This window comes from Gallus gallus, chromosome 13, assembly GCF_016699485.2.
Source record: "Gallus gallus isolate bGalGal1 chromosome 13, bGalGal1.mat.broiler.GRCg7b, whole genome shotgun sequence".
In the NCBI taxonomy this organism is placed as follows: domain Eukaryota; kingdom Metazoa; phylum Chordata; class Aves; order Galliformes; family Phasianidae; genus Gallus; species Gallus gallus.
In genome coordinates this window covers 10,541,424-10,568,685 of record NC_052544.1, presented here as the reverse complement: position 1 = coordinate 10,568,685, position 27,262 = coordinate 10,541,424, and the positions used below count along the sequence as shown (strand labels likewise).

The 27,262-nt window shown below is 42.4% G+C and overlaps 1 protein-coding gene and 1 long non-coding RNA gene across 12 annotated transcripts in view; one reads left to right on the top strand and one right to left on the bottom strand.

The window, feature by feature from the left end:
* LOC101749832 overlaps positions 1-18,147 on the top strand; it is a 95,305-nt gene extending 77,158 nt beyond the window's left edge. The window contains exons 3-6 of one of the 2 annotated variants that reach the window (XR_005839524.2): positions 9,022-9,081; positions 10,599-10,788; positions 12,034-12,399; positions 14,983-18,147. This is a non-coding gene — a long non-coding RNA (uncharacterized LOC101749832). The remainder of the gene's footprint in view (positions 1-9,021; positions 9,082-10,598; positions 10,789-12,033; positions 12,400-14,982) is intronic. The other variant, XR_005839523.2, reaches the window with a different exon arrangement.
* Positions 17,477-27,262, bottom strand: part of EBF1 (EBF transcription factor 1) — a 263,422-nt gene continuing 253,636 nt past the window's right edge. For 5 of the 10 annotated variants that reach the window (XM_015293734.4, XM_015293735.4, XM_015293736.4 and 2 more), the window contains exons 15-17: positions 25,974-26,168; positions 25,541-25,609; positions 20,579-20,752 (exon numbers count right to left, since the gene is read on the bottom strand). In XM_015293734.4, coding sequence (XP_015149220.1) covers positions 25,542-25,609; positions 25,974-26,168 — 263 coding nt within the window. In that variant the 3' untranslated portion in view covers positions 20,579-20,752; position 25,541. Of the gene's footprint in view, positions 20,753-25,540; positions 25,610-25,973; positions 26,169-27,262 lie in introns of all 10 variants that reach the window. The other 5 variants (NM_001397656.1, NM_204752.3, NM_001397657.1 and 2 more) reach the window with 2 other exon arrangements.

The following is a 27,262-nucleotide window of genomic DNA, read 5'->3' as shown; positions in this document are numbered from 1 at the left end:
CTTTGCACCCATGCTTTCTCCACTCATAAATTTCCTGTTGAGACTTCCATTTGATTCCAATTTCCAGTTCAAGTTTTTCATACAAAATGAGTTTGTCTGCCTGCTAAATCTTAGGGCTCATTAAGAGTCATTGTAATAAGACCTCTATGGATAACAGACATATTTTCTAGATGACCATGATGCTGTTATTGCAGTGGAGTACCCAAGTCTCCAGTAAGAGGAAACTCAAGATGCTGGAGAGGGAAGGGGTGAACACCAGGCAGATTTACTGGGGGACTAGTGGGCCTTTGGAGCCCATAATACTCCTCATCTCCTGCTCCCACTCTGCAGTGCTGGCAGCCCCGTGTTCCCAGCAGCTTCTCTCTGGCTGCTCGGTCCCATCAGCTAAATGCAGCTGACTGGCCCATGACCAGTACCTCTGGCATAGGAGTTGCTGGAGCAGAGAAAGTGCAGTGAATGCCTCTTTTTCACCTTTCTCTGGACACTCCCCCTCCAACGTGGCTGAACGTTTCCACCCAGAGGGAAATGTGTCTGCCCCTACCCTATCCTAGGCTGGCTTCCTCCCATCCTCTTGGCATGAATTTTGCATGAGTTTTGCAAAAGGTGAGCATGTAGGCATGCTGGAGGGGTGGAGGTGGTGGCCACCCTCTTGTGACAGCATCATGGCCACAGAGATGAACAGCACTTGTCTGTTCCTATCAGGGATAACTTTGCCCACCCCATTGCACAGATCTCATGTGTTCTGCAGTAGACCTTATGCATTGTTGCTCTGGGCATCCTGATGCAATACGCATCCTGTGCTGTAATGGCACTGAGCACAAATCATTGGATGTGGGGTTAGAACAAGCTCCAGCTTTGCAAAACACACCGTTAAATATTTATTCTAAGTATATCTGTACCATTGTGTGATTAAAGCCTCTCCATTATTCACAGCAATAGATCCGCTTATCATAATGACGTGCTGTCTTTTGAGTATTAAATATCTCTGAGTTGCTCCTTGAGGTTTTTTTTTTTTCCATTTGAAAAGATACTGAGCTATAACAGTGTGTTCTGTACTGAATGAGCTGCTGCTCATAAGTGAGCAATCAGCATTATCTAAATAAATGAAATATACTTTGGGGCTCAACAAAACGCTTGTTAGGTTGAAACTAATCTGTAGGAAATGAATGGTGTTTGTTAGTCTTTGAGAACACAGAAGAGATTCAGTTGGCGTTACTATTTCCAATAGTGCCAACATAAATGTGCAAGTCTCTGCGATACAGAGCTTGTTATTGTTATCAGATGAGGAAAGGAATGTGGTGTTATGTAATTCAGAATTATTATTCGGCACGGAAATGGGCAGGCTGCAGAACACATTCGGAGCATCCAGATGAATGTACAGAGGATGCTCTTTAGTGGTAGAAGAAGGCACTGTAAGCTGGGGGTTCCCGAATGCTGCACACCCGCATTGCTCCACTGACATCCATGGATGCCACTCGGACTCAGCACCCATGAAAGTCAGTCCAAAATGTGATTTATTGAGCGACCACTTTGTGCTGTGTGTTTTTCATTATTATTCTTGCAAGTAGAAGCAGGCTGATGGGAGTCGCTCCCTTGAGAGGATGTTCTTTGATAGCAAATCTGGCCTGCACTGCCACAGCCACAAAACCCTGAGAAAGCTGCACTGCTTTTAAACCTCGTAACTTCTCAGAGACCACCATGCAGCATTGCCATAAAACTTCAGATTGAAAGCATGCCGCATCTTTCATACTGCTCCACATCCCATCTTTTCGTGCTCTCCCTTGGGCTGCTGCTTACCCACAAAACTCTATTTGGAAATGGGCAGTGAACGTGATCAGGTCCCTCAGACAGTCCTTCTGCCAGTATGGTGGCTTCTGTGTTATTCCTTATTTCATTTTCTGTGCTTTTTTTTCCCTTCCAAAAGACCTTCTTCATAGTAGCTTCGTATTTTTGACAAGGCAGGGACATCTCAGGCACTAGAGAGAGGAAGGATGGTCCAGTGTCATGGGAGCTACAGTCTCACTTGACAAGATCTTCCTGTGGGACCTTGGCAAGTAATTTAGGCTGAAACCACTAAAGAGTTGGGGAGCTTGAGCTGAATGAGCTGCCATTTGGAGCTGCTGCTTCCAAAGCAGCTAGCAAGGAAGCTTCTTAAATCGGTTGTCTGAAGTTAGACGTTTGGAGATGAACCCCACCTTCGGCAATTAGGAGATGTCAGTTGGAGACTTGGACTGGTTTCTGACTGTCTGCTGGAGTGAAAAGATCCATTTTTCTCATCAACCCTCACGCAGCTCTGAGCTAAGATATTTTAGGTTATAAACTTTTAGGTACAAAAGCAATTTGTAACTTAGAGGGGAAAAGACCTGACATTTTAAAGGCAAACTATCAACTAAAATAAAGTGAAAGGATTATTATGTGCATATGAAGGCTGGGGAATAAATGAGATATTTGTAAGTGACATATACAGATTGTTCATGGAGAAAATGATTGCTATGAGTAACATGAAAATTAGTGCTGTGCCGTGCTTTGGCATTCTGTGCTTTTGTTTCTGTCTTCAGAGCTTGCTTCTATGGTTTGGTCATCGCCGTCGTGCCTGACCCCTCTCTCTGTTTTCGAGGACACTTCCTTTGTACTTGTGAGGTCTTTGGCTTATGCTGGGTACCACAGCTACTGGGACAGCAGTCTCAGATCTGACCTGAGCACTTCCAAATCCCTGTGTCATTTTGAAAAGCCTGAAGAATCAGTTGGCAGAATTTCCTGACGACAGAGCAGGTTGTGCACCTGGGCTCTGTTTTTTGGCCACAGTTCTGTGAAGTTTTAAAATTAATATTAAAGTCCACACTGCACCATCAAAGGTTTGCAGCATTTAGAGAGGCTTTATCTATCACCAAAGCCAAACTGAAGCAAGTCCTGGTATGCTCCATTGGGCAGAGGGCCTTCAAAGGTGTCATTACAGCTCCCAACCAACAGTGCTCTGTTCCCCAGTGTGCGAATCTCCATCATCAATCTGTCCCTCAAAAATAAACAAGGAGCATGTTCCTCGAGCAGGAAAACCGTGTTGAAAAGAGGATGGAAAACCTCAGAGGAGGGAGGTGTGAAAAAGGGTGGTTGTTAGGAGCTTGAAGGCGGAATAAAATAGAGCCGCGTCGTTCGCACCCGGCGTGTTTGTATGAGAACTTCCAGCTCTGTTTGGTTTTGTTTTGCTATCTGCCATTGACTGTCACATTTCACAAGTTAAGAAACATGTTATTTCTTTGTTTATTTTGTCAGTCTTAGATAGTCTCTGGAGGGAAATTATATCACTGTTTCAGTGGAATAGATTTAATTTGTTTGTGTCTTGTTGTCTATAGCATCTATCTAACTACTTATCTCTGAAGTTACCTCTCAGTCAAAGGTTTTCTGTTTTCTTCACATTTTAACAGGAGGGAATTTGCACTTGATTGCTTTGAACACTTTCTAAGTTTGGTCAGCTATCTATGTATTTATTTTTCTGTTCTAGTGAGAGAAAATGGGAATTTAAAATGTATGGAGCCAGCGAAGGCTTAGCTACGATTTGTTTCTAATGTAGAGGAAAATTGCCCAAGTAATCTTATCCCATTCATACAACTAATATGGCTATAAGGCTCTGATGTGTTGAACAGTAAACACCGTGCAACAGACCCTTAAGAACTGTAGCTTAAAAGATTTCTTATTTTTCATCAGATGGTTCTAGCTTTTGATGAATATATATCAGGCCCTGCTTGCATTAACATCCATGCGAGTTTTCATGGGTTTAAACTGGAGTAATAGAAGTTCCTAGCTTATAAGCATATTTTATAAAAATGATAGTTATAATGCATTATGCAGCTAAACGGTTCCACTGGGTAGCTCTGGAAGGAAGAGTATTCCTGATGCAAGCAGGCTACAAAGTGAAACATCCTATTCAAATTGAGTATAGCGATAAAATTGCTGTCAACATGTGGGCAAGGAATGACATTCATTTCCTTATAGATAGGGGCTGAAATCCAGAATAAGTTTTACTATATTCTCAAAAAAAAAAACCAACAAAAAAACACCCACCACAAGTAAATAAATAAATAAAAAGCCCTGCAAAGATTAAGAGATCCATGCAGGGAAAGGCTCTGATCTATGGGGTACAGAAGAAATATTATATGAATATGGCAATTTGTTTGGGCTTAATATCTATGGGTCAGCTCACGCACACCTTCACCAAGCAACATGGTCTTTGAACAAACTTTAAAATATATGTATGCACACATCAAAATCACAGGATGGAGATTGGAATTGTAGCAAAACATGGGGAAATAAAAGCCAGACATTACGTGTATCATCTTTCATACAAAACCCTATCAACCCTGAAGTCAAATCCTTTCCCACTATTATTTTTAGTGCACTTTTCATCTGCCACATACTTAAACATTTTACTTTCTTTTATCAAACTCACTGTGAAGTACGTAGGCTAGGTTTGAATCCACTCTTTGCCTAATTTTAGTGATTCTCTCCTAATTCTCTTTCTTAATCAGAATATCTTGTAACATTTGGCTGTGGTATTTCAGAGCTGACACCAAACAGGACGTTAAGGGGCAATTTACTGCATTGTGTAGCAGGGTTTCTAATGGATCGGGATTCCTACACTGCCTTGTGGGGTGCCATAAACTAACATTTTGCTAACCTGTGGCTTTCTTGGGAGGGGTGGCTGCAGGCACTGCCTCCACTCTATTTTACATTTATCTTATGAAAAGTTTTCCCTGAATATACAAAATATGAAATGTTGCTCATTTATATCTGTTTATGGCTTGACTACAGTTCTGTTTCTAACATGTTGCCTCCTTCCACTGCCACATCCCCAACGTTCCTTTGAATCTTCTCCAGATCTAGTGGTTGTTGAATTTACATTCTTCGCTAGGCTGTTAATGAGCGTATCGATTAATACTGGCTCCAGTATCAATCCCTGTGGGAGACCAATTGATACTTTCTCTCTTTTGACATAAAACCATTGATGATAACTCATTGGTTCCTGGCTGTTGGATAGATTTTTATCTCCCCCACTGTATTATTATGCAGGCTATGCAACTCCAGCCTTCCTATTGAATTCATGTGTAGCACTAAACTAACAATTTACTAAAAATCTAACTATGTTACGTCTGCCTTAATTAATTAAATTCTCAGTATAATTGAGCCTGAGCTTTCGTTCAGACCTGTACAGTCTATTATACTGTTCCACATAATCTTCACCATTTGTGTCAGGTTTTTTTCATATAATACTGGGATAATTTAGGCTGCAATGGACTACAGAAGTCACCTGGTCCCAGCCCCCACTTGAAGCATCTCCTATTAGATCAGGTTTTCTAGGGCTGGGGCTGGTCACATTTTGAGTGCCTCCACTTGTGGGGACTGATTACATAGCACTTCCCTGCATTTGCTGGCTGTTTTCTTGCTAATATAGCTCAGTGTGTGCTTGGTTGTCTTTGCTGCTTCCTAGAGAGTTCGGAGTGGTCTGCGTTGTTGATATTTCATCAGAGATAGCGAGATATCAAGGCTTTGCATTTGGTTTTCCTGAACTTCATGAGGTTTCTGCCAGCCAGCCCAAGTCCTCCTGAATTGTAGCCCTGCCATCTGGCCTATTGACTGCTTCTCCTGCTATCTGGTGTGTCTGCAAACTTGCTGAGACTGCAGTCCATTCCATCATCAGGTCGTTAATGAAGACATTAAGCAGTATTGGTCCCAGTATTGATCCCTGAGGGATGCCACTACTTACTGACCGTTTTGTTTAGAAGCATGCAAGCAAATTTACTTCTTGTGATGGTAAGAATGAACAGCACAAGCCAGGCAGAGTGGGAGGAGGTCCTGCCTCACTGACATTGCCATGTGAATGAGAAATTGTGACACTTCTTCTGTCTGCCAGGAGCGACAGGATGAGGATGCTAGCAGAACAGCTGGATCTCAGAACAGCCAGGTATTTTGTGGGAAACAAAACTAGCACTGCCTGAAGGGGCAGCTTCAATACCCAAGCAATTTAGCAGATCTGGAGTAGTGATCCTTTAGATCTGTCATCTCATGGCATTATCGTGTACTTGTTCCAGCCCCCATATTGATGGGCAGCAGGATACAGCACAGGCCATTGCCTTTTCTCAAAGGTCGTGTCGTCCATGCTTGGGACCAAGTTCATATTTCAAGTTTTATGTGGATGAAAGGACCCCCCACAATGTCCCTGCTTTCCTTTGGTAGTGCACGTTGGCCTCCTGGACCTGTTGCCATACCAAGTGCAATTAGCATAGCTAATGTAAATATTTGCCTGCTCTGGAAGCTGCAGTGTTGCTCCCTTCCCAACTGTCTTTCCAGGCTACTAGGAGGAAAAGAGCCTCTTCTTAATACATCTGACACAATAAACATCCAGTTCCAACAGCTATTGGAAGCCCTGGTTCTGGAGGAACCTGTACTGGAGAGGGCTGCTTAAGCAAATTAGATCTCAATTGAATCAATATGACTTTGGCACATGCTGAATGTTTAAGCACATGCTGAAGTGTTTACTATTCAGCCTCTCATTTAGTTTCCATTTAATTAAACAGGATCAGATTCTCAATGGAAGTAAATCACAGGAGATTCTCCCAGAGGAGTTCTCCCAGTCTGCAATAATTGAAGAGTTGATCTGATGTCCCAGCTCTGCTTCTTTCCTCAGATATCCACGTATCCATCTGTCTGTCTGTCCACCTGCCTAACCTGTGTTATTTTTACCTCCGGAGTGATAAACTGTTTGAGGAAGAGATGCTGTCAGAGGCTGCCCAGAGGGACAGAGGTCTCATTAGGTACAAACGAAGTTCTGAGTCTCTGGTAAATGAAATGAAACTTTTCTGCTGTTATTGTTGTTCGAGTCTGAGCTGATATAAGCATCTCTGCTTCTCCTGATACAGGCAAGGATATCTTTGGAAGTTTAGTGCTTCCACTCCAGATAAAAAGCAAGTCATTTGCTTCTTTCATCATGTCGCTACTAATTTCCAAACAGTCAAAGCTGCTGCTAATTTATTTACTGAACACTGAAGCCCTGTTAGCAGGGGCTGCTACTGAAACTGCTTTCTGGCCTTCGGCTTTTGTTTGTTGACAGCCTGATTTCCCAGTAGGCCATTTCCACCTGTGTTTCTGTTGTTTTTAGTGCATGTCTTTCTTTCTTCTTCCCAGTGACTGTCTCCCAAATGGCTCCTGAAGGCTTTTCTCATCTTCCCCCACTCTCTCATCCCCTTCTCCCTCCCAGCTGCAAGGACTCTCAGCCCTGCTTTCAGTCATCCTGCAGTTAGTGGTTGTCTACACTGCTGAGCTCCCATGGGGCACTAATTTTTGTTTCAAGGACAAGATTCAAAAGAGTTTGCTACACACAGGTTGCAGGGTGCACCTTCAGATGTGCCTTCAAATAGACTTTGGAGATTTGAATATATGAGCTCCTGAAAATCAGTTTTTAAATTGCAAGGGAGGCCTATTAAGTGCTGTAAAAAAAAAAAAAAAATTTTTTTTTTTTGCTTTTCTATTTTAAAAGCCACATTAAAAAGTGATTTTTTTTTTCCCTTCCTCTCTCCCATGACATTGGGTGGAAATAGAAATTAGGAGACTGCTATTTCCCTTTAACTTCCTGCATATCAAAGGAAGAGAGATGACAGGATAAAATGATTCAGAGAGTGGCCAGCACACTCGGTGTCTGGAGGAGCTCCTGAAGAAAGATATTGAGATGTTGCAGTAGTTTCTTTGCAACAACCCAGTGTGCTGGGAGCTTTCAGTGTGAGAGGGGCTCTGAGATGATTTCCATGACTGGAAAAAATGGGAGGCTGCACAGCTTTGAGGATTTATTTGTTAAGATACAGTTTTAATTTTATTCCTTAAATTATCCAGCCTATCTCATGAGCGCGTGTGTTTCTTGATGTATGCTTTGCTTCATACAGAACTTCTGTTTTACTTCATCTCACCCCAGCAACCTGTGCTGGCATCTATGGGCTGACAACCAACGTCTGCTATCCCGGGCTGCAAAAATTCTCATTTGCCAATAGATTCAGTTCAGTTGGGATTTTACTGCTTCCGTTTTGCTGGAGGATTTGGGATTTGAGTCCAAAAAACAAGGTACGACTGCTCATCTCCCAGTTTAAATCAGCAATTGCAGTTTGGGAGGGTCTTCTGGCCCTTGGTTTCTCAAACTGGACATGCACATCCATTGGGTACTTCAGATTTTTTGCCCTCTTTGCCCCCATTTACAATTTGTCACAGATGGTTACGCTGTCTGACCCCAAACTGGCACTGTGAAATTGGTCAGAAATAAATATTGATGGGAAAATATGTGAAACTGTCATCAAAGCAAGGAGCAAGAACTCTCCAGTGTCCAAAGACATGTATGTTGATGGGAGGGGCCGCATCTGAACCCAGAACCAGAAGGTTGGCATCTGAGCTGTTATTTCATGGTCTTGACTGAGCCTCTTAGCCGCTGTGTCTCTCCGTTCCCCAATAACACTGTAATAAGGCTAATATTTACCTGGCTCACAGTCAGGACAAATTAACATTTGCAAAGTATTTGGAAGTCCTTGGGTGAGCGGACTGCTCGTGCTAAGCAGGGCATGTGTTGTCATTGTATCTTTGCTGTGGCTGTACAGGGGCTGCTCGCACACGTGCATGCAATGCCTCATCTCAGAGCTCTCAGGTTGGCATGGGATGTGAGAACAAACCCAACAGTCCTTGACAATCCGTGTCATTTTCCTTTGAAATGAGCGTATTTTCTTTGAGAACAGAGCTTATCGTGTAATCTTGAACGAAAGTTATGTTCTGCCTTTTACAGCTGCCATGATGCAAATGTCATTTGTACTCTCCTTCTTTATGAAAGTTAACAGTTATTTAAGAGATCAAAGTTAATTATCACTAAGGAGATCATTTTTACCTATCAACCCACTTTTGTAACCCCACTATCACAAGTAGAAGCTTTATGCTAATCAGTTTTCTAATTTCCATATATTACTGATAGAATTACTCTTTCTTTTTTTTTTTTTCCAGCATGAAAGTCGATCTGTTGGTGAAAGCTCTGGAGAGGTGCAGAGACAGGGAGGAAACGAGGTGAGGTGTATTTTCACGACTTTGCCAGCTGAATGTGGCACCCAGAAAATAAAATCCAAATCATTAGGTTCATCACATCGCAAAACTTGGAGATGCTGCAGCTTCCCTGCACTGCAGAAACCCGACGCACACGCATTGTTTCAATTTAACATGGTGATAGGAATGGAATCGAACGTGAGGATCACTGTGTGACCCTATTACATGTGAAGTGTCTCTATTAGAGCCGCAAAGACAGCATGCCAGAGGAGCTGAAATGTGTTGATAGAAACAAACAGATATACCTTTTTAAAAGCAGCAGTCAGAAACTCTGCAGTGCGATCTGAGCGTGTTCTGCTGGAGAGGGCAAGGTAGTCTATCCTAGGGGAAGATGATATTAAGAAAGAGAAAGAAACCCCTTCCGCTCCATCGCAGCCCTTTCTGTGCGGTGAGCTTGCCAAATGGAAGCTGCTGCTGTGGAAGTTGTTACTGCTGTGACTGACAGCTGCTGTAAAATAACCTCAGCTACAGCACGGGAGGGAAAACAAGAAATCAGAATGAAAGGGATGTGGGTATTTCGGGTATCCCCTTGGTCTAAAAGTTGAGCAAAATAATTGCTTGGTAATTAACGAGCTCGTTGCTACGCTGCTCCAGCTTTTTTAGTCTGATGCAGATGAATTCCAGCACAATTTAAATCATCTCCAATCCAAAGACTAAACCTAGAGCTAAAATTGTTATCCCTGCAACAACAGAACCACACCATACTTTTAAAGCTCCATTTTGCGCTCGGCCTCCAGTGGGCATCGATGTCCATTTGACCACTACTCCCTCCAATAAGGCAAGGCCTGGGCTGCCCTGGTGACTTCTGTCATTGCCAGTGCACCCGTGGCATTTTCTAAAGCATCTCAAGTATTTGTGATGGTTTTGGCAGTTCCTCTTACTGCCAGCAGCTGCATTCTGCCCTTCATTTCCTTTATAAAGATTAAGAAGAGCTCTGTATGTCTCTGCCTTCATGGAGTTAAGCATGAGAATAATGATGTGGTGAGAGCCTCCTGACTGCAAAATGGTCACATTTTCCACATTTCTTAGGAACACAGACTTTGCAGGGAGCTCAGTTCGGGCTTCAGGGGGAAGGCAGGAGGTGTGGGCTGAAGCCCACCGAACACCTCAGCTGTTGTGATACAGGAGCCTGAAGCACTCCATTACCCAACTCCAGGAGCAGTCCTGCTGTGCAGTAAGACACAGCCAAGACCTGTGCCATGTCCCTCTCCCATTCACCACCCCATAACCCCTCAGAGCTCTGCATGGACCCCAGCAGCCCCATAACCAGGTGTCCTCTATAGTTACACGGAGGGGGTGATGAGAGCACCCCAGGGCCAGAGATGGGGGACAAAGAACCCTAAAAGGACCTCAGCTTCCCTCTGGCTGAGTTTTTGTGTCTCTGCTTAGTGAAAAGCAACACAAAATTATGTTCTCCCCTGATTTTTTATTCTTCGACCTTCACATCTCCTGCACACATGCATCTATTTTTCTTCAAACAGGCACCATCCCACTGAAATCAGCAGGACTCTGTGGTGCTCTGAGAAAGGCATACATATGCCTGGATCAAGTTGATATTTACAGAAGGCTCCTTTTGAATTGGCTTTTGATTATACACCTATGTCAGAGGGTGGACAGTGAGACTCAGTGTGACTTGTTTCCATGAGAGAAAGATGGTGAAAGATTGTGAAGGTAACCTTTAATATTACAGACCTTTTTCAGCTGTCATGTACAGCACTGAACTGTGTATTTCTGCTTGAAAGGGAACATAAACTATGATCCAGAACACAAAAGGGTTTAGAAAATGTAACCTTTGTGACTATGATTTGGGTTTTATTAGCCTGCTTATATATTCCACTTGATAGCTGTAGGATAATATGATCAGTGAGTTGGAATCTTTCCTTGTTTCTACCAAGAAAAAAAATCGATCCATTAATAGGCCAATAAAATCCTCAGATTTGGAGAGAGGGGAGGAGGAGAAGTAATTGCTTTGTTCTGATGCTAACGAGCCACATCTATCTTAAAATAACTGATTAAAGCCAGTGCAGAGGAAAGCTTGTTGCTTACAGGTGTGCAGTGCTGGGGCACAAAGGTGTTGCTTTGCACTGCATCTGTTGGGATGGGGGAAGCCCATATCCTGCTGCTCAGCCCTTCCCTACAGCCCCAAGGCCACAGGGATGGGCTCACAGCAGGGCTGGCCAGGGGCACACAGGGGATCCCGGGGCACTCCACACTGCTGATAAATAGTTGCAGGGATGCATGATTGCATAATGATAGCCACATTCATTCACCTGTCTATCAAAAGATATGCATTAAAGTTTGAGCTCTCTTCCCCTGGGTCCACGAAGAGACATTTGAGCGTTAGCATATAGTCTTTAACATACCTCCTAATGGTGGGCTAAGTGCAGTGGGGTTAAACAGAGTCCCTTTTGCTTAGTAATCCATTAGCTAATGGGTGTGTAAGCCCATCAATTTTCTGTTTATTCCCTAACCCCATTAGGGTACACCTGCTGTGCATAAAAAATACACCTGACAACTCAGAGTGATAGCTGAAATAAAATAAATATCAAGTGTTGTTATAGCTGATCCATAGTGTTTAAAGCAGAAAGGGCATAACAGTGATTTGTGAGGGCGGAACACAGCACGGCACGCCAGCAGCACACGCAGGTTGACATCCATCCATCCATCCCCTCCTGATCTCACCTTCACCTGCAGGCAGCCCTGTCCCCATCCTCCAGGTCTCTCTATGGGGCTGATGTTCACCTTCAGACACTGCCTCTGAGCACCTTCTGGAGAGCCCCAGCACTGCTAAGTGATAAATTAATTATTTGGGGGGAGTGAGAACACAGAGGCAGCCAGAAGCTTCAAATCTGTCTCCGGTACCAGGGCCATTTGTTTTGTCACTTCATCGGCTTTATTTATTTATTTATCTTACAGCTCCCCTTGCGATTAAAACTGTTGAAACAGCTGTTATCTGGTAGCTGCTCTCACCGGGCAGTTTCCTGATGTCAGTCAGCGGCTGTGGGGCTGCAGCAGCAATTGGAGCCTGAGGAGAGGCAGCCGCACCCCGGCTGTCCCCACACCCTGAAGGAGCTGCCCACGTTGTGCAGTGAACCCCATTGCACAAGGGGTGAATCCGGGCACTGCAGCAATGGAGACACAGAACCCACTGTCGAAAGCCAATGAATGCTGAAATTAAGACACTGCTGGAAAGTTGACCGAAGCGAGGGTCTGCATTTAAAAAACAGAAACAGAGCACCTTCACCACCTAATGGGAAGGTGGATGAGGATAAGATGAGCAAGGTATGTAGTTCAAGGTGGTTTGACCAGTACAGGAAACTTGCTGGGGGGAGGAGGGAAGGCCTTGAGTGAGGTGGTCTCAGTCTCCATGTACAAGAACCAGATGTCCTCTGCCACCAAGGTGAGTGCTGAGCAGATGGAGCAGGGTAGGTGGGTGGAGGACAGCACAGGCAGAGTGACATCCCAGGATGGCATCTGTGCCCACCAGTCTGGGATGGAGAAGCCTTACCATCTTTGTGGAGCTGGAAATGGGAATAGAAAGCCCCTTGGGCTGAGAAAAGCTTAGGAACAGCTTTCAAGGCTTGGAGGCACACAGCTTAACCTCAGATGAAAGGGACTGTAACCACTAATGTCACTCTTTTTGCTGTCAAAGCAAACAAGCATTGTGTAGGTTTTCAGCAATCACATTCAGCAGCACAGGGCTGAGGGTACCAGCTCAGGGCCACTGAATCCACAGAGCTGAAGAGTCCAGCTTAGATTAGGACACATTCAAAGGAAAAAAAAAGGAGTGAGAAAAAGATCAGGTCAACCCAATCCTGCAACAGCCACTGAACTGCTAACCACTCCATCTGGCTAACGGAATGGAGGGAGGGTTTGCAAATCCAGCCTGAGTTGCCTAATTCCTTAGCTAGAAAGCACCTCTTTTAGGCACTGAACAGTGACAAAATGAACAAAGCAAGTCACTGGTGTTGGGTTGTATTATCTGCAAGCTTTGGCATTTTCCAGCCGAATGGTTGCCACTTCTTCCTCCCCAGCCCACTGCTGCTATTATTTTTACAGCATGACTGTTGAGGAGTGTATCATTCATAACATACCTATCACAGAGAGATTCCTTTTTAAATGCTTAGGGAGATAGAAGGCTACAAACCCTGGGAAATCAACTATGCCTAATATATTATGTAGAAGTTCTGTAATCATTATTGAACTAAAGTGCATTGAGTAAGTGGATAAAATCAGTCCCACTGTAGCATAAGTCTCCAGAGAGCACAGATAAAAATGCCTGGTACTTAAGTAGAAAAGGTAACAAAATATTTCCAGTCCCAGCAACTGCATTTTCCCCTTTATATAAATAGGGAACCCTCAGGAGAAGGCAATGATGCAGCAGAGGTTGAAGGCAAAGTTAATGGTGGCGCAGTGGGGGAGCGAGGCAGTGCCTGGGGCAGGCTGATGATGAGTAACGTGCCGTGGAAATGAGGCCGAAGGCAGAGCTTCAATAGCAAGGAGGCAGAGGGGTGCAGACAGGCCCCCATACAAAGCTATGGGGCAGGGGGGGGGCTGGGAGGGTGCAGAGAAAAGTCACAGCCCTACAGCCTCTAGATGAGCCCGGTACAATGTTTGAGCTCCTCTTTCCTCTTAAAACTGCTGAGAAGTGAATGTTTTACCAAGGATTCACCTTGAGGCTTGCTTTCTAGAGCTTGTCGTGGCTCCTGCATGGAGCGACACAGTTTCCCACTCCAACACAAACATACGTCTGCAGATTTGTGCCTATTGAGCTGAGTTGTTACCTTTGTACAAACCCTCCTCACCACCACATTTATCTTGTGGGATAATCTGTGCCCATTCAGAGCACTCCTGTATGTAGCCAAACCGAACCAGTCCTTGCCTCTCCCATACACATGGTCAAGAGCTGTCAGATTGCAGTGAATCACCCCAACATGGTGTACCAACTGCAATGCCACTGAAACCCCTGGAGGGCCTGGCTTACCACGTAAGGCAAAGCTTGCTGTGAATAAATGGGGGATAATTGGAGCTTCATATACTTCACCTTCTGCAACAAAGGAGGAAACAAAGACTTTCACTCTCCTCACCTTATAGGACATACAGGACAGCACTTGCTCTATATTTCAAGAAACGCTTACGTGATCGTCTATTAGATTTCTTTTTTCCTGAGATCTTCAGACATGCATCCACATGTATGATGAAGAAGTTAAGAAGATCATAAATTGAAAATAATAGGAAGGAAAAATAAGTCAGAGCATTTTATTTGCTGTTCCTGCTGTAGGCCTACACAAAAAGCCACCTAGAACTGCAGCCCCTGATGTTAGGCTGCAACCTGGGTAGACATCAGCATTCAAGTCCTGGAATGACTATATTCAAGTTTTCTAAGATGTGTGCTCTTTCACATGACCTGCCAATCATATTGGAGCAGTGCCATAAGCTCCGGACTAGCTGTATCCTCAGGGGCACTAAGGAGAGGAAAACAGAGGAGAGTTGTGGGGTTGGAACCATTACTTATTTATCTAAAGTATTGACCTGACCTCCCCTACTGAAATATCAGCATTAGCTGCTAGGGAAAAGGGATGCCAGAGCAGATCCTTCTGGGAAATCGGGGAAGCAGAGATGTCAAATAAGGCCCAAATCAGGCTGAATCCCATGGAGATAACAGGAGATGGTGAGGGGGATGAGGGACACAACACAGGCGGGGAGGTGGCAACCAAAAGGGCCAGATATCTTGCTGAAGCTGTCTGGCAGACTATGTAACAGCGTGACTGAGATGTACCCATAGTGAATGGGATGAACTTCAAATGTTCATGATAAGTCTTCGTGCAATTTTACCACAATGGTAATGAAATGTGTTTGTAAAAGGAGGAAGCAAATAGGAAGCGTTGCTTAATGTCATAATGAATGGAACTGAAGAAGAGAAGGGCCACAGCTCTGAGATGAGATGGGTGGTGCTCTGGAGTGCCCAGTGTGGTCTCTGAAGTAAGCATCCAGGCCCAAGTGAAGAAAAGAGAGATTGAAATGGAATTGGGGAAAACAAAGTTACTGGGATTCTTCAAGACAAGGAGGGCATGTCTCCTGGAGTCAGCACTGAAGCACTGTCTTACTTAGCCACCAGCCAAGCAGACTTATAGTGACAGCATTTGTTTTTTGTGTGCCTAACACAGGAGAAAAGAAAAGTAAATTGCTGGTGAATGATGAATGTATATAACATTTGCCATGTACCAGAATAACAAGTTTCAGTAACAGCATCCCTAAAAAGAAAAAAAGAGGCAATGAGGGTAAATAAAACAAACCATTCCTAAGATGAAGTGGATGTGCTTCTGAAAAAGCCTGGACAAGTTGGACTCTGATAAAATACTTCTAGAACTACTGTCCCATGAAACAGGAGGGGTACAGAGCTGAGGTGGGAGCCAGGGACTCCAAGATGCTTCCAACCAATTGTTAGTGCAGCAGCCTGGTTTGTATAAGAGGATGGGTGAACAAGGGGTATAAAGCAGAGAGGAACAGAGAAAAATCAAGCGCATAACATAAAATATGTCTTCATCTAACCCATGAAATAGCAGAAGATCCACAAACTGTGATGCTAAACAGCCTTATGTAAGTGATTACATGAAGCAGCTGTAACACAAGCCTGTAGATATGGAGAAGGACTCCAAAGGGAGTAAATAGAAATACAGACAAGGCCAGGAAGCTAACGGTGAAGGTAGGTTGCTTTGCTGAGGATTCTTTAAACAAAGAAACAAAAAAATTAGAGGCATTTCCATACAAAAATACAACCAATTCCATTGCCAGGCAAACTCTCACTGGATCCAAAAGGCTGAAGCAAAACTCTGGTTCTAGACAGAGAACCATTCCATAATCTACAAGGAGGCTTCACATTCTGAGTTTTTTAAGACTGCTTTTTAGCTACACAAGGCCTTATTTCCAGAGAGCAGAGAACCTCTGGCTGCAGGGAGAGCTGCCAGAATCTACACTACACCAAAAGGGTCTTAAAAGAATTATCCCAGGCAGAAGAAGCAGATTTCTCTTGAAGACAGAATAAGCATGGGGCCAACAGCTCTCTTTTCCTCTAGCAAATACTGGGATGAGCCCACTAATATTCAAGAGGTAGCCAGCACTTTGCATTGCAAGAAGCAACATTCAGCTGCTTCTATTTGCAGCAATTTTAAATTTTCTAAGTGTAACGCTACAATGGGATGGAAAGTAGTGCAATAGCAGCAATGTGGCAAAGCCTTTGGCTACAGCAAGTGAGAACAAGCCCAAAAGCAGCAGCCAGGGATAAAGAAATGAAGTAAAACATCGCTTACCTTTGCAAGGCCACAGGTAGGTAGGAATCTCCAGCAAGAGATACCCTTAGCTCCACTGCCAACCCTTAAATGAGGTATGGGAGGGGGTGGATCCTGGCTCCACCCCTTCTGGCCACTCAGCTACATTGCACACACCTGGGCTCCCCTGGGCCTTCCTACCAGGTGCTCAATCACTGCTTCAGGCCATGACTCAGCATTGCTGCTATGCTAAGTAAATTTTATTTTAATTTAAACTGAAATCCCAAGTCCCTATTTCTACCAAGGAATGCTCAGAGCTTTGCATTGGGCATGGCATATAAAGGTTTTAAGTTTTCCCCAAAGTCTTCTGTATGACAGCTACTTGAGGACCAGTTGGGTGCCACTGTGTCAATCATCCTCATCCCAGAAGTAAAATCCTTTATCATCCTCTCCCACCAGAGAAGTACAAAATGAGATCAAAGATAATAGATATGTCATTTAGTAATGGTAGTAGAATAGGAACACTTTAAAGGAGGGTCCACCATGGTCAAGGAGCTACTTGCAGCTCAACGTGCTTTGATGCAGTTCTTGGAGCTGGCCGTCTGTGTAACTGAAGACCTGGTCCAGAGCGCCTAAGGGCAATGGATGTGTTGCCATTGACTCAACTGATAACAAGGTGAAATCTTATCTCCCTGCAGTGAATCTGATATGCCTTTGTTCTGTACTTCACCATCACTATGTTTAGAGGGCCAGCTCTTTGCAGCTGGGTACCTAAACCTAGATATACTCCTGAAATCCACCAGATATACAGGTGAGCTCTTCAAGCAACTGACAGAGTAAAACAGTAGAAATAGTAAGAATAATGATACGATGGTGAACAGACAGCACTGTGAGTGAGGATCCTTTGAAATCCATTAGCAACAGAATAAGAGGAGTTTCAGTGCGCCAGAGTTTGCTGTGTTTCATTGTGTAATTCCACGAAGTTCTGCTTCTCCTTCATTTCAGAAAGACCACTCAGCAGCCTCTGGCTTCTACGTTTTAGTTTTTCTCATCTACTAGCCAGAAAAAGAAACACACAACTAGGAGCTGTATTCACAGACAGGAAGTAACTTTAATTAAATATTGTGAAAGTTGAAAAGTTTTTACAGCTTGAGTTTCTGCAAAAAAATTATAACAATCTCTACAGTAGTTAGTTTCTCTAACAATAGAACTGTACAGTGTGTGTGTCTATTCAAAAAGATTTAGATAAGAAGGTGAAAGGTTAGTAGGTTCAGAGATGACTTCATTTTAGCTGCATTCTAGTACAACTGTGAGGAAATAGGCATACTTGATGCAATCCAGTCTTTGTGAAGCTTCACCTTTTTAAAACTGAAATCTGGACGTTTCCACTTAAAGCCATATTCTGTAAACAGCTGCATCTTTTACTTTGTAAAAGATAAGAGTGGTGTGGGGCCAGGGGGAAGGGGGGGGGGGCGTTATAAAGTCCCATTGAACAGACCACTACAAATAGCTGCAACAAAACAAAATGATGCACACTGTCAGAGGATCTTTGGACACTGGCGTAGAAGACTACAAACATAGATGGCCAACACTGGTGTAAAAATCGCTATGACTTTGAGTGGAGCTCTACAAGAGTAATTGATGGTGTCACTGGACAAAATATGGCTTTAAATTTGATTACACTGTCGTGCTGTTGCTTACTATGTGAATTAGAATAACCGCTTGGAATACAGAGAAGCAATAAACTGATGTCTCTCACATTTTCCAGTTTTTTCTCCTTTTATTTTCTCACCATGAAAAAAAGTTCCTGCTTTCTTCCCTTCCCCTAAATGATCACACTGTGACATTCTAGTGAAAACCATTGCAAAATCCGTACAGGAAGCATGCACAGTTGCAGCATCGTTGTAAATGATTTCTTGCTCGACTAGAAAAAAGTTATATTGTTTTAAGGTAACAAAACAGTTCTTTTGTGCTTTTCAATTCCTTTTTTTTTTTTTTCTTAGAATGTTAGTGATGATTGACAGTTCTGGTGCACAGTACAATGTACAGGTGAAATGAATATGATTTGCATTGTTAAGGCATCCAATCTGCTGGTTTATATTTATGTGAAAGACAGAGAAATATACAAGCAGACTTAAGAAAGAAAGTATTTTCATTGAGTTCTATGAAGTTTCTCCCCGTATTTAATGCACAAAAATGCGTCACTCCAAAGAGGAGAAATCCCATGCATATTAATAGAGTAAAACAGCATTAGTTTTTGTTAAGCCTCAAAAGCAAAGGATACATTTTTTTAAAATCTACATAACTAAATGCTACAAGAATAATATGCTACTTTTTGCCATATATTGGAAAAAACTTCTTAACTTACAAATAATACAAAAATAGACAATGGCTTTTGGGTGGAAATTAAAAAAAAAATGGAAGCATGGTTTTAAACAATACTAAAAAAAAAAAAACCAAAAACCTATAAATGAAATGTTTTAAAACCACATTTAAACAGCTAATACAACGGTGAATGACCAAACAAATCACTTTTCACATAGCAAACATACACAATAAAATAAACTGGAGTAGGGGAAAAAAAAGCAATGTACAAATTCCCAAGATAAATACATTATTTATATGGATATTTTACAAAATTCCCCGTAAAACAAATGAACAACAACAACAAAAAAAGAACAGAAACAAAAAGCTTTTTTTTTCTTTAATTAATTTTGCAAGTATGTGCAAGCTAAAGGTAGTGAGCTCTTTTTGCAAAATATGCAGTAAAATTCTTTATTGTGATATTGAAAAAACTGTCTTAAGACATTAAAATGTATAAATAGAACAACAACTTTGGCAAAAAATCACAAAAAATCTACAGTATTTATAACTACATACAAAACACAACAGCAAAGAAAAAATATCAGGTAATGCATTTTCAGAGCTTTGCTGCCTCTTTGACCAGTCGTTTTTAAGAACACTTCCCAGATAACGATAGCAAAACTTTTGTCGAACAGAAGCGATGGTTCTGATCTGAAACCTCCCCAGCAGCCCCACCACCCGCCCCAAACTCCTGTTTCCATTTTACTATTCAGAAGCAGTTACCTGTGGCTTTATATATTATGATACAAACGGAGAGGGTCGACTGATACAGGAACAATCCTAGCGCGAGGCTGACAATAACGTGTGCTTTTAGATCGTGAGGATGGAGGACTGCAGAGGAGCGTTTTCTCATTCTGCCCCATAGAAGATAAAGGGGGACGATGAGAGCGCCCAACACGCGGTGGCCGCAGTCTGCGTCTCGGGATGGCTGTGCAGAAGGTGAGTGGCGTTTTGTGCACAGCCCAGGTGACACTGAACATCAGGAAGGCCACCCGTTGGGAAAGAGTCGGATATAGAAGCTAATGAGAGCCATGCTAATCTAATGCTGCAGTTTCAGCAGTATATCTGGAGGCACTGGATTTCGAGTTCAAGAGGAAATGTGTTTGTTATTTGCATTCTAAGCTTTAACCAGCTTTTCTTGTTGCACTATTTACACAATTATTTAGCCTGATATTAAAGACAGAGGTTCCAAATCCCACCCCCCCATCCTGCCCTCACCGTCCAAAAATATCCACTTTCTGGGGAGTGATATCCATTTAATGAGAACATTAAAAATGTATCACATTAGCAAATCACCACTGGATAAGCAACCTGTATGAGCCGACCCTTAATTAAATGGCCATAATTCTTCTACGAAAAACTAACTGGCACTTCTATTCTGTCCCATACAGACTTGTATGCAAATGACACCACTTCATTTTCTTTACACAGCTTAAAAAAAAAAAAAAAATTCATAAATTAACAACATGGAGTTCCATCTCTAGTGTCCCTTGTGTAATTGTATGATTTATAAAAGACAAATGATGTTGAGTTAAATCAAGCCTTAAAAAAACACACACACCAAAAAAAAAAAAAAAGGGAAAAAAAAAAAGCAAGCCCCCAACCCCACACACAAAAACAAAACAAAACGAAACAAAAAAAAAAAAAACAACAAAAAAAGAAAAAACAACAAAAGAAAAGTGGATTTTTTTAATCAACGTACAATAAATATATCTCCCAGTTATTTGGGATGGACAACTTGAATCAACACCTTGCAATTGCAGATAGTTAATTTCAGTGTTTGCAAGGATGGTGATTTGTTTTTTTTGTTTAAAAATCCGCAGTTATTGTAAGATTCTTCTTTATTTCTTTTTTTTTTATTATTATTTTTAAAAAGGCCTGAGTAAAAAGTTCCGCTCTGGGACTTGTGTCAGATTCTCTCTGAAGCAGAATTCAACCTCTTCATTAATAAAATTCTTCAAGGCAATTCTTTCACATGGGGGGAACAATCATGCCAGATATAGCTGTCGTAAGGAGAAGGTGGGGGAGAGAGGAGAGAGAGAAAAAGAAGGAGAAGAGTTACTGGTGTGCATTGTAACGCAACCTTTAAACATTTACTAGCAACATCTTTGGCTGGAAAATGCAAATTGCAAGAGACTGCTGAGAGTAGTGATTTTCTTGCAGAGTAAATGCACTTTGTCTGATATGAGAATCAGGCCCCAACTTTCTCTTTTATTTTAGTTTCAAAATCTCAAAGCATTCAGCAAGTTTAAACCTGCCTCAGCCATTGCCACGCATTCTACTGCTTGTTTTGCTCCACACATGAGCAAATGGCTGAAGTCCATAGGCCACCAGTGTTAGCGATCTGGCAGTGCGTTTGTTGCATTAGGCAGAGTAACAGCTGTTCATTTTCCTATGCCAGTTTTCTCTTACATGTTCAGTGTTCAACCTGGGGACTTACGCATGCATTTCCAGGTGCTCAGAAGGGACTTAAACTCTAAAACCTAAATTTGAAGTAGAAATATGCCCTTAACTAAGTCATAGTTCCGTGGTTTCATTACACTTGTAGGAGATTTCACCAGCTACACTGAGTAATACGTTAACTTTAATTTAGAATGCCCTCTCTGTTGTCAGCTGAATTGCATCCTTTATTATGCTTTCTAGACTTCGTTTCTATGGAACCACCACCTCTCTTAGAGACGTCTCTTAGAAGTCAATGGCTACAGCCCTCCACCTCGCCTGACCTCCAGGTTGGTCTCTGTTGATCAGGGATCAGATGTAACAAGCGTCCGACTGACATACTGTGAGCAAGCACATCATCACAGGTGGTAGTCGTGTAAGTTTATGATGAAAGCTGTGACAACAACACATCCTTAAAACGCCAGTTGTATGGTTATTTGCAGAAAGGTAGAAAACAGATTTGCCTTCAGGTTGGCGGCACTTCACGGGCACATTATTTAAATGCTAGAACTGCCTGCCATCTCCGACATCTGGACATGTAATTTCTTAAGGAAGAAATCAACCCTGTGACTGGTGCTGATTCATTGTGCTTTAATTACAGCTGCAATTATTTGATAAGAACAGAGCCAAAGTAAAAGACTCACAGATTTGGGGTTGGAGGGGGAGAGGAGGGAAATGTTTTCTCCACAAACACCACCATATGTGCAAGAATTACAAGTCTAATCAGCAAGGGGAGAACAGCTCGAGTAAACTGCACTGATTAAATGAAATAAAATGAGAGGAGAAGGTGAGAATGCAAAACACATCCACATGTTTGCAGGAGGCCGTCCTCAGAGGTGGCATGTTGCAACTGTACGGCAGCATTCTGATTCCTAGAATTTATCATTCAGCCACGAATTATGTGGAATCACTACAGTGATGGTTTTCACTCCACATAAGGGCTCTGCAAGGTGCTGGGAAGGAGGGTTAAAGGGACAGGGAGGTGAGTTGCACTGTTTATGCCCTACAAGAAGATGCTCAAGTAATCAGTACAGAGGACACTGCTGTGTCTTAAATACTCCTTGCTGAGGCATTTCCTGACATGGGCTTTTTTGATTCTACCAGGAGATAATCTGAGGATGCATTTTCATGTTATCTCCATAGCTATGCTGTCTCCTTCAACTTAAATCATAGGATGATCTTGATAGACTTTTGTTTAAAGATTCCTTGCCAAAGGGTTTTATTTCAAGAGTATCTCGAATAATAAGCCCTGAGTGCCTACAAGTGGGCTTTACTCTTGGTACAGGTGAATAAAAATGAAGCAAAACCAAGTCAAAAGCAATGTCCTCGTTGTGATACTCAGTGGCTCCCTGCTCTGCTCTTGGGATCACTAGACTTGTGGGCTGGGGTATGAACACGGAACATGATCCATGGACATCCACAGCGTCCGTAAAGTGCCATGATGGATACAGTCAGCAAGACTGTAATTCTGCTTGTGGCAGCCATGTGAGGCAATCACTCACAGCTAAAGGTATTTCTTATACAAATATATGAAAGATTGACATAGGTCATGGATCTGAAACTCAGGCTTTGGTCCCAGTTCTCCTTCTAGCTCATTGTATTACGTCAAGCATTTTGATTTGCTTCTGTTTCTTATCTGGGAATAATTTTTATCCCCACTATTAAAGCACTTGGAGATTTTTGGATGTGGGAAGCTGCAGCACTTGGACACCACAGATGTATATCACAGCACAGAGAAGAGCAATGCTGAGAGCAGTGCTCCCTCCGTTATTGTTCAGATAAACTTTGAGTTAAGCAGGTGGGAATGGGTCAAGTCCTCCTGTATGTGATGAGCAACTGAACTGGGTCAGATGGCTAATTAATTCCCTACTTCAGCATTTTGCCCTTTTCGTACCTCTAATGTCTAAATTTAAAATTTCAGAAAGCGTCAAAATATAATTAAAAACAAACAAACAAAACCCCTAAAGCTAAAAAATTCATTAAACTCCAATCAATTTTACCAAAAAGTGGTCAAGAATTGCTTTTTCTCTTGGGACAACATGGCTGTCATCACTGTGCAGGATCCCCGATTAAGGTGACATAACTGTGAGTCCTCCCTTCATGATGTTTCCCCACAGTTACCTATCAGCCATGCACCTCTTGCCATTGGAAGCAAACTGTACAGATGCAGATCTTTGTTCATTTTTTCAAAGCATTATTGCCTTTGAAGAGCCCTGAAATTCTGAATTAAATTACAAGGCAAATAACAAAATGATCTCTTTTCTACCTAAAAGCCTTGATATTTCCATTCTTTCTAAGTCTTCATTTATATCACTCTACTTTTATTCCGTAAGTGCTACATCTAGTCATGCAAATTCTCTCAGCTGTAGAATGTTATTGATCCTGAAAACAGAGATAGCAGTGGGAAACAGTGTAGGTATGAGATCACAACACCTCCAAAAAGAGAGGGCAAAAAAACCCAGAAAAACTCCCACCAATGGGCATTATTTCTTTTATCACATACTAATTTTCATTTGCTGCTAGCAATTTACAGAAATAATGTATTTTGAGTTTTACAAAATTGCATGGCAAAGAGAACAACAGATAAGCCTAGCTGTTGTTTTAGTGAGTTCTACTGATACCTAAGCTACATACGAAAAGCTTGATTGCTTTCTGATGTATCCAGAAGCCCAAGAGAGATAAGACAGCCTCCTTATACGAGATTGTTTATTTAAGCAATAAGGCACAACAGGCAGTGCATTTCTGAGTGATTATTACAAGCCTCGGGTGGTATCAGAAGGCACGGGGCTAAAGGCTGTGCATCTTTAACTCACAAAGAAGTTCAGTGATGACCCTTAAAACAAATCATCTCTTGTTGGCTCATTCCTATTACAAAAACAGAATTGCTAAATAAAAATTAGGGGGAACGCTCAGATCTGTGTGCTTTCTGGGCATTACAGATCTGGATGTGACATAATGAGGAGACAATCAGCAAGCCCCAGTTGCATCCAGCACTCAGCTTGTTCCGTAATTGCTTTCCATAAGCCACTAGGCAGAACCTGGGAATTCTGTGTCCCATGAAAGGAAAAACAAGAGAAAAATCTTCTCGTTACTTGCTTTTTTGCTCCAACCTCACAGCACTGGGACAAGGTGAAGAGATGATAAAACATTGTTGTGTTCTGGTGGTCAACAATTAGTTCCTTATAATTTTCTTTTAATTCAGGCAAAACACTTTTAGCTGCTTTAGCCTTTAACAGTTGTAGCATGTCAGCATCACCAGATTTTTAGAACTTAGGAAAAATGATATTCTAAGCAACACAGCTCATCCGAAAACTCGTCTGTGTTTTATTCTTGATGCAGTCTGTATGTACAGCACTGCTTACCAAAGGCACCCAACAGCTGCATATACTTTCCTATTATTTTCACAGTTTCTGTGTGTGCATGTGTAAATGTGCAAGGATTCATCCTTGCAAATCACCAGCATAAATTGCACTGAGGACAATGCTTCCCTTCAGTCACAGTGGATCTCAGCGTTTATGAATGAACTCTTTCCACTCTGCCTGCATATAGATTTTCCAGCTATAATGGGACTATCAGCATTATGCCTGCAAACCCAGCATCTCTCTTTCCAGAGGCTGCAAGGTGACATGGAGTCTGTGGAGCCATCCTCTCTGTGCTCTGTGCACCTCCTTCTGAACACAGCTCTAAAATGAAGGATTTTGTCCCCCACTCAGTGCTCTTTGGTAATTTGCACAAGCACACAGAAAGGATAACAGACCTCAAGTCTGGGGGAAGCACAACGCATACCGCAAAATCTTTTCCACCTCTGGCACAGTTGGAGGCAGCTGGTTAAGAAAACTCCTTAGTCTAAGTGAGCATGAAAACATCTCTCTCAGCACACTAACACAGAGTGAGGTAATTATACAGAAGGATTTAGGCAGTGTTGTAAAATAGGCTGAACCTAACACTGAAATGGGCGGTGCTGGTCTTTGAGCATCTTCTGTTTGACAACCTGGCAGTTTTTGCCTGCCACCCCTCAGCTTGTGTCAACTCTTCAAAAGGGATTTAGGTGCTGATGCTGGAGTACTTTGTAATGAGAGGGTGCAGAAAAGGAGCAGCCCCTTCCTACCAACATTCGATGAGGCCCTGCATCATTTGTGGAATTAATTGGCACAGATGTGCATTAATCAGTGCTAACTAATATATGCCCTGATATGAGTTGAACTGGAAAATTTAGTTTGCAATGTGTCTTCTATGTATGAAAGGCAGAGGTTGGTGCCAAGCTCTGTAATGGTCTATTTGCTCCCAGTAGGATCTCTGCACAAGTGTACTATGACAAAGGAAAAAAAGGAAGGGAAGATTGAGTGACGTACTTCAGGAGAAGGCCAGCCCCTGGAGAGACCCTGCAGTGGAGTACTTGCTAGAGTCCACAAAAGACTGGTCTGATAATGGACGACAACAGGGAATAAGAAAGGAAAGAAAGAAAAAGGATGGTATTAGTAAGCTGAAATATTACTCGTTTTTATCATAACAGCAGGTCTGTGCTTTAAAATACACAGCCTCACAATTCAACAGTATTAGATGGGTTAGAGATAGGGTGGTTGCCAAACACCTGCAGGGTACTAGGTGGGCTGTCAGTGGAGTACAGTTACTCTTTATGGGAGGAAACTTTAGGACAGAGGCCATAAGGGATCCCCCACTGTCTTCTCCCCTTTGAAACCTTAGTGTCACTCAGAGCCTTGCAAGGCGTGGGGAACTTACGGTTCTGAGAGCAGCCGTCTACGCTCCAGAGCTGGTTTCACCTACCTTGCAGGCTATTGCCGTTGGTGCTGGTGCAGGTGGGAGGAGGAGAAGTTTGCGGTCTCACGACAGGCGCAAAAGCACTCTTCTGTTTCACTGCTGAGACCATGTTGGCTGGTGAGAACGAGAAAATCCCAGACGAACTGCTACAGTTGGACGGGAGGCTAGTGGAGGAGGCCATTGTTGGACTTGATGGCACAACTAGAGGAAAATAAGACCCCCCCAGAAAGGCACACCTTAGGATTAGATAGTCAGCACTACTGCAAAAACAAAAGACTACTGCTCCTTGGATGGACTGGGTGTAATTTCAAGCTGCCAGGGCTTTTACTACAGTTAGAGTTGTGGCTGCTCACAGTGTGATTTGTTGCTGAAGGAAGCCCACCTTTTGCAACTGCTCAGGAGCAGTAATTCTAGTGCACTCAAGGACTCCTTCAATTTTCTGTCACTGCAACAATTATTCCAGGGACTGGCATCACCCATTGCCCTGGTCAGAATAAGTGAACGAGAGGGAATCCAGATCATGCAGGCAACACAGAGGTGAGGAGGGGGGTTAAAGTACACGTCTGGATTTGGAATTTTTAATGTGGAAAGGTCTAACTTTTTAATTGGATTACAAAGCCATCACTTTGAGCACTTTTTCCTCCAGAAAGACTACGGGGTTTCAGATAAACCTGCATGAGAGTAGAGACAACCTTAAAATCCTATTTTACTGTATGATGCAATACATGTCTTTTGTTCATGTACTTATCATTAAGATTTTACATGGTTTTGTTTGCTTGAAAATAAACACAACTCCTTTTATTTTCAGACAGCGCTGACACTTCCCATCTTTGTCCAAAAGAAAGAAAAAAAACTAAAATCTTGTGTTTTTATTCTTTGTCCTGCTTAGAAACTGCTTATATACATGAGGGGACTATGAAAAATTATGTGTTACAGAGTAAAATTCATATCATCTGAGCTTTGAATTATTATTTTATTTGCATTTACGTAGATAAAAATCACCCTATTTAAGTTCTTATTTGAGAATCTGATATCATATTTGTTAACACTGAGGAAATCAATTAATGGAAATTAAATGTTCAAAGTTTCACTGCCTGACAGATACAATCTTAGTCTGAAGTCACTCTATGTCTGCAAGTACTTGCTAAGGGAGAGCAATCAAAGCACCTAAATTGAATTGCTACTATACAGCAATTAGTTTATTGATTTAATTAAGAATGCCACCTTTTAATTTTCAGGTCATGATTGAAGCATTTTCTGATTCAATGGATTAGGCATTAGCAGAATGACAGATC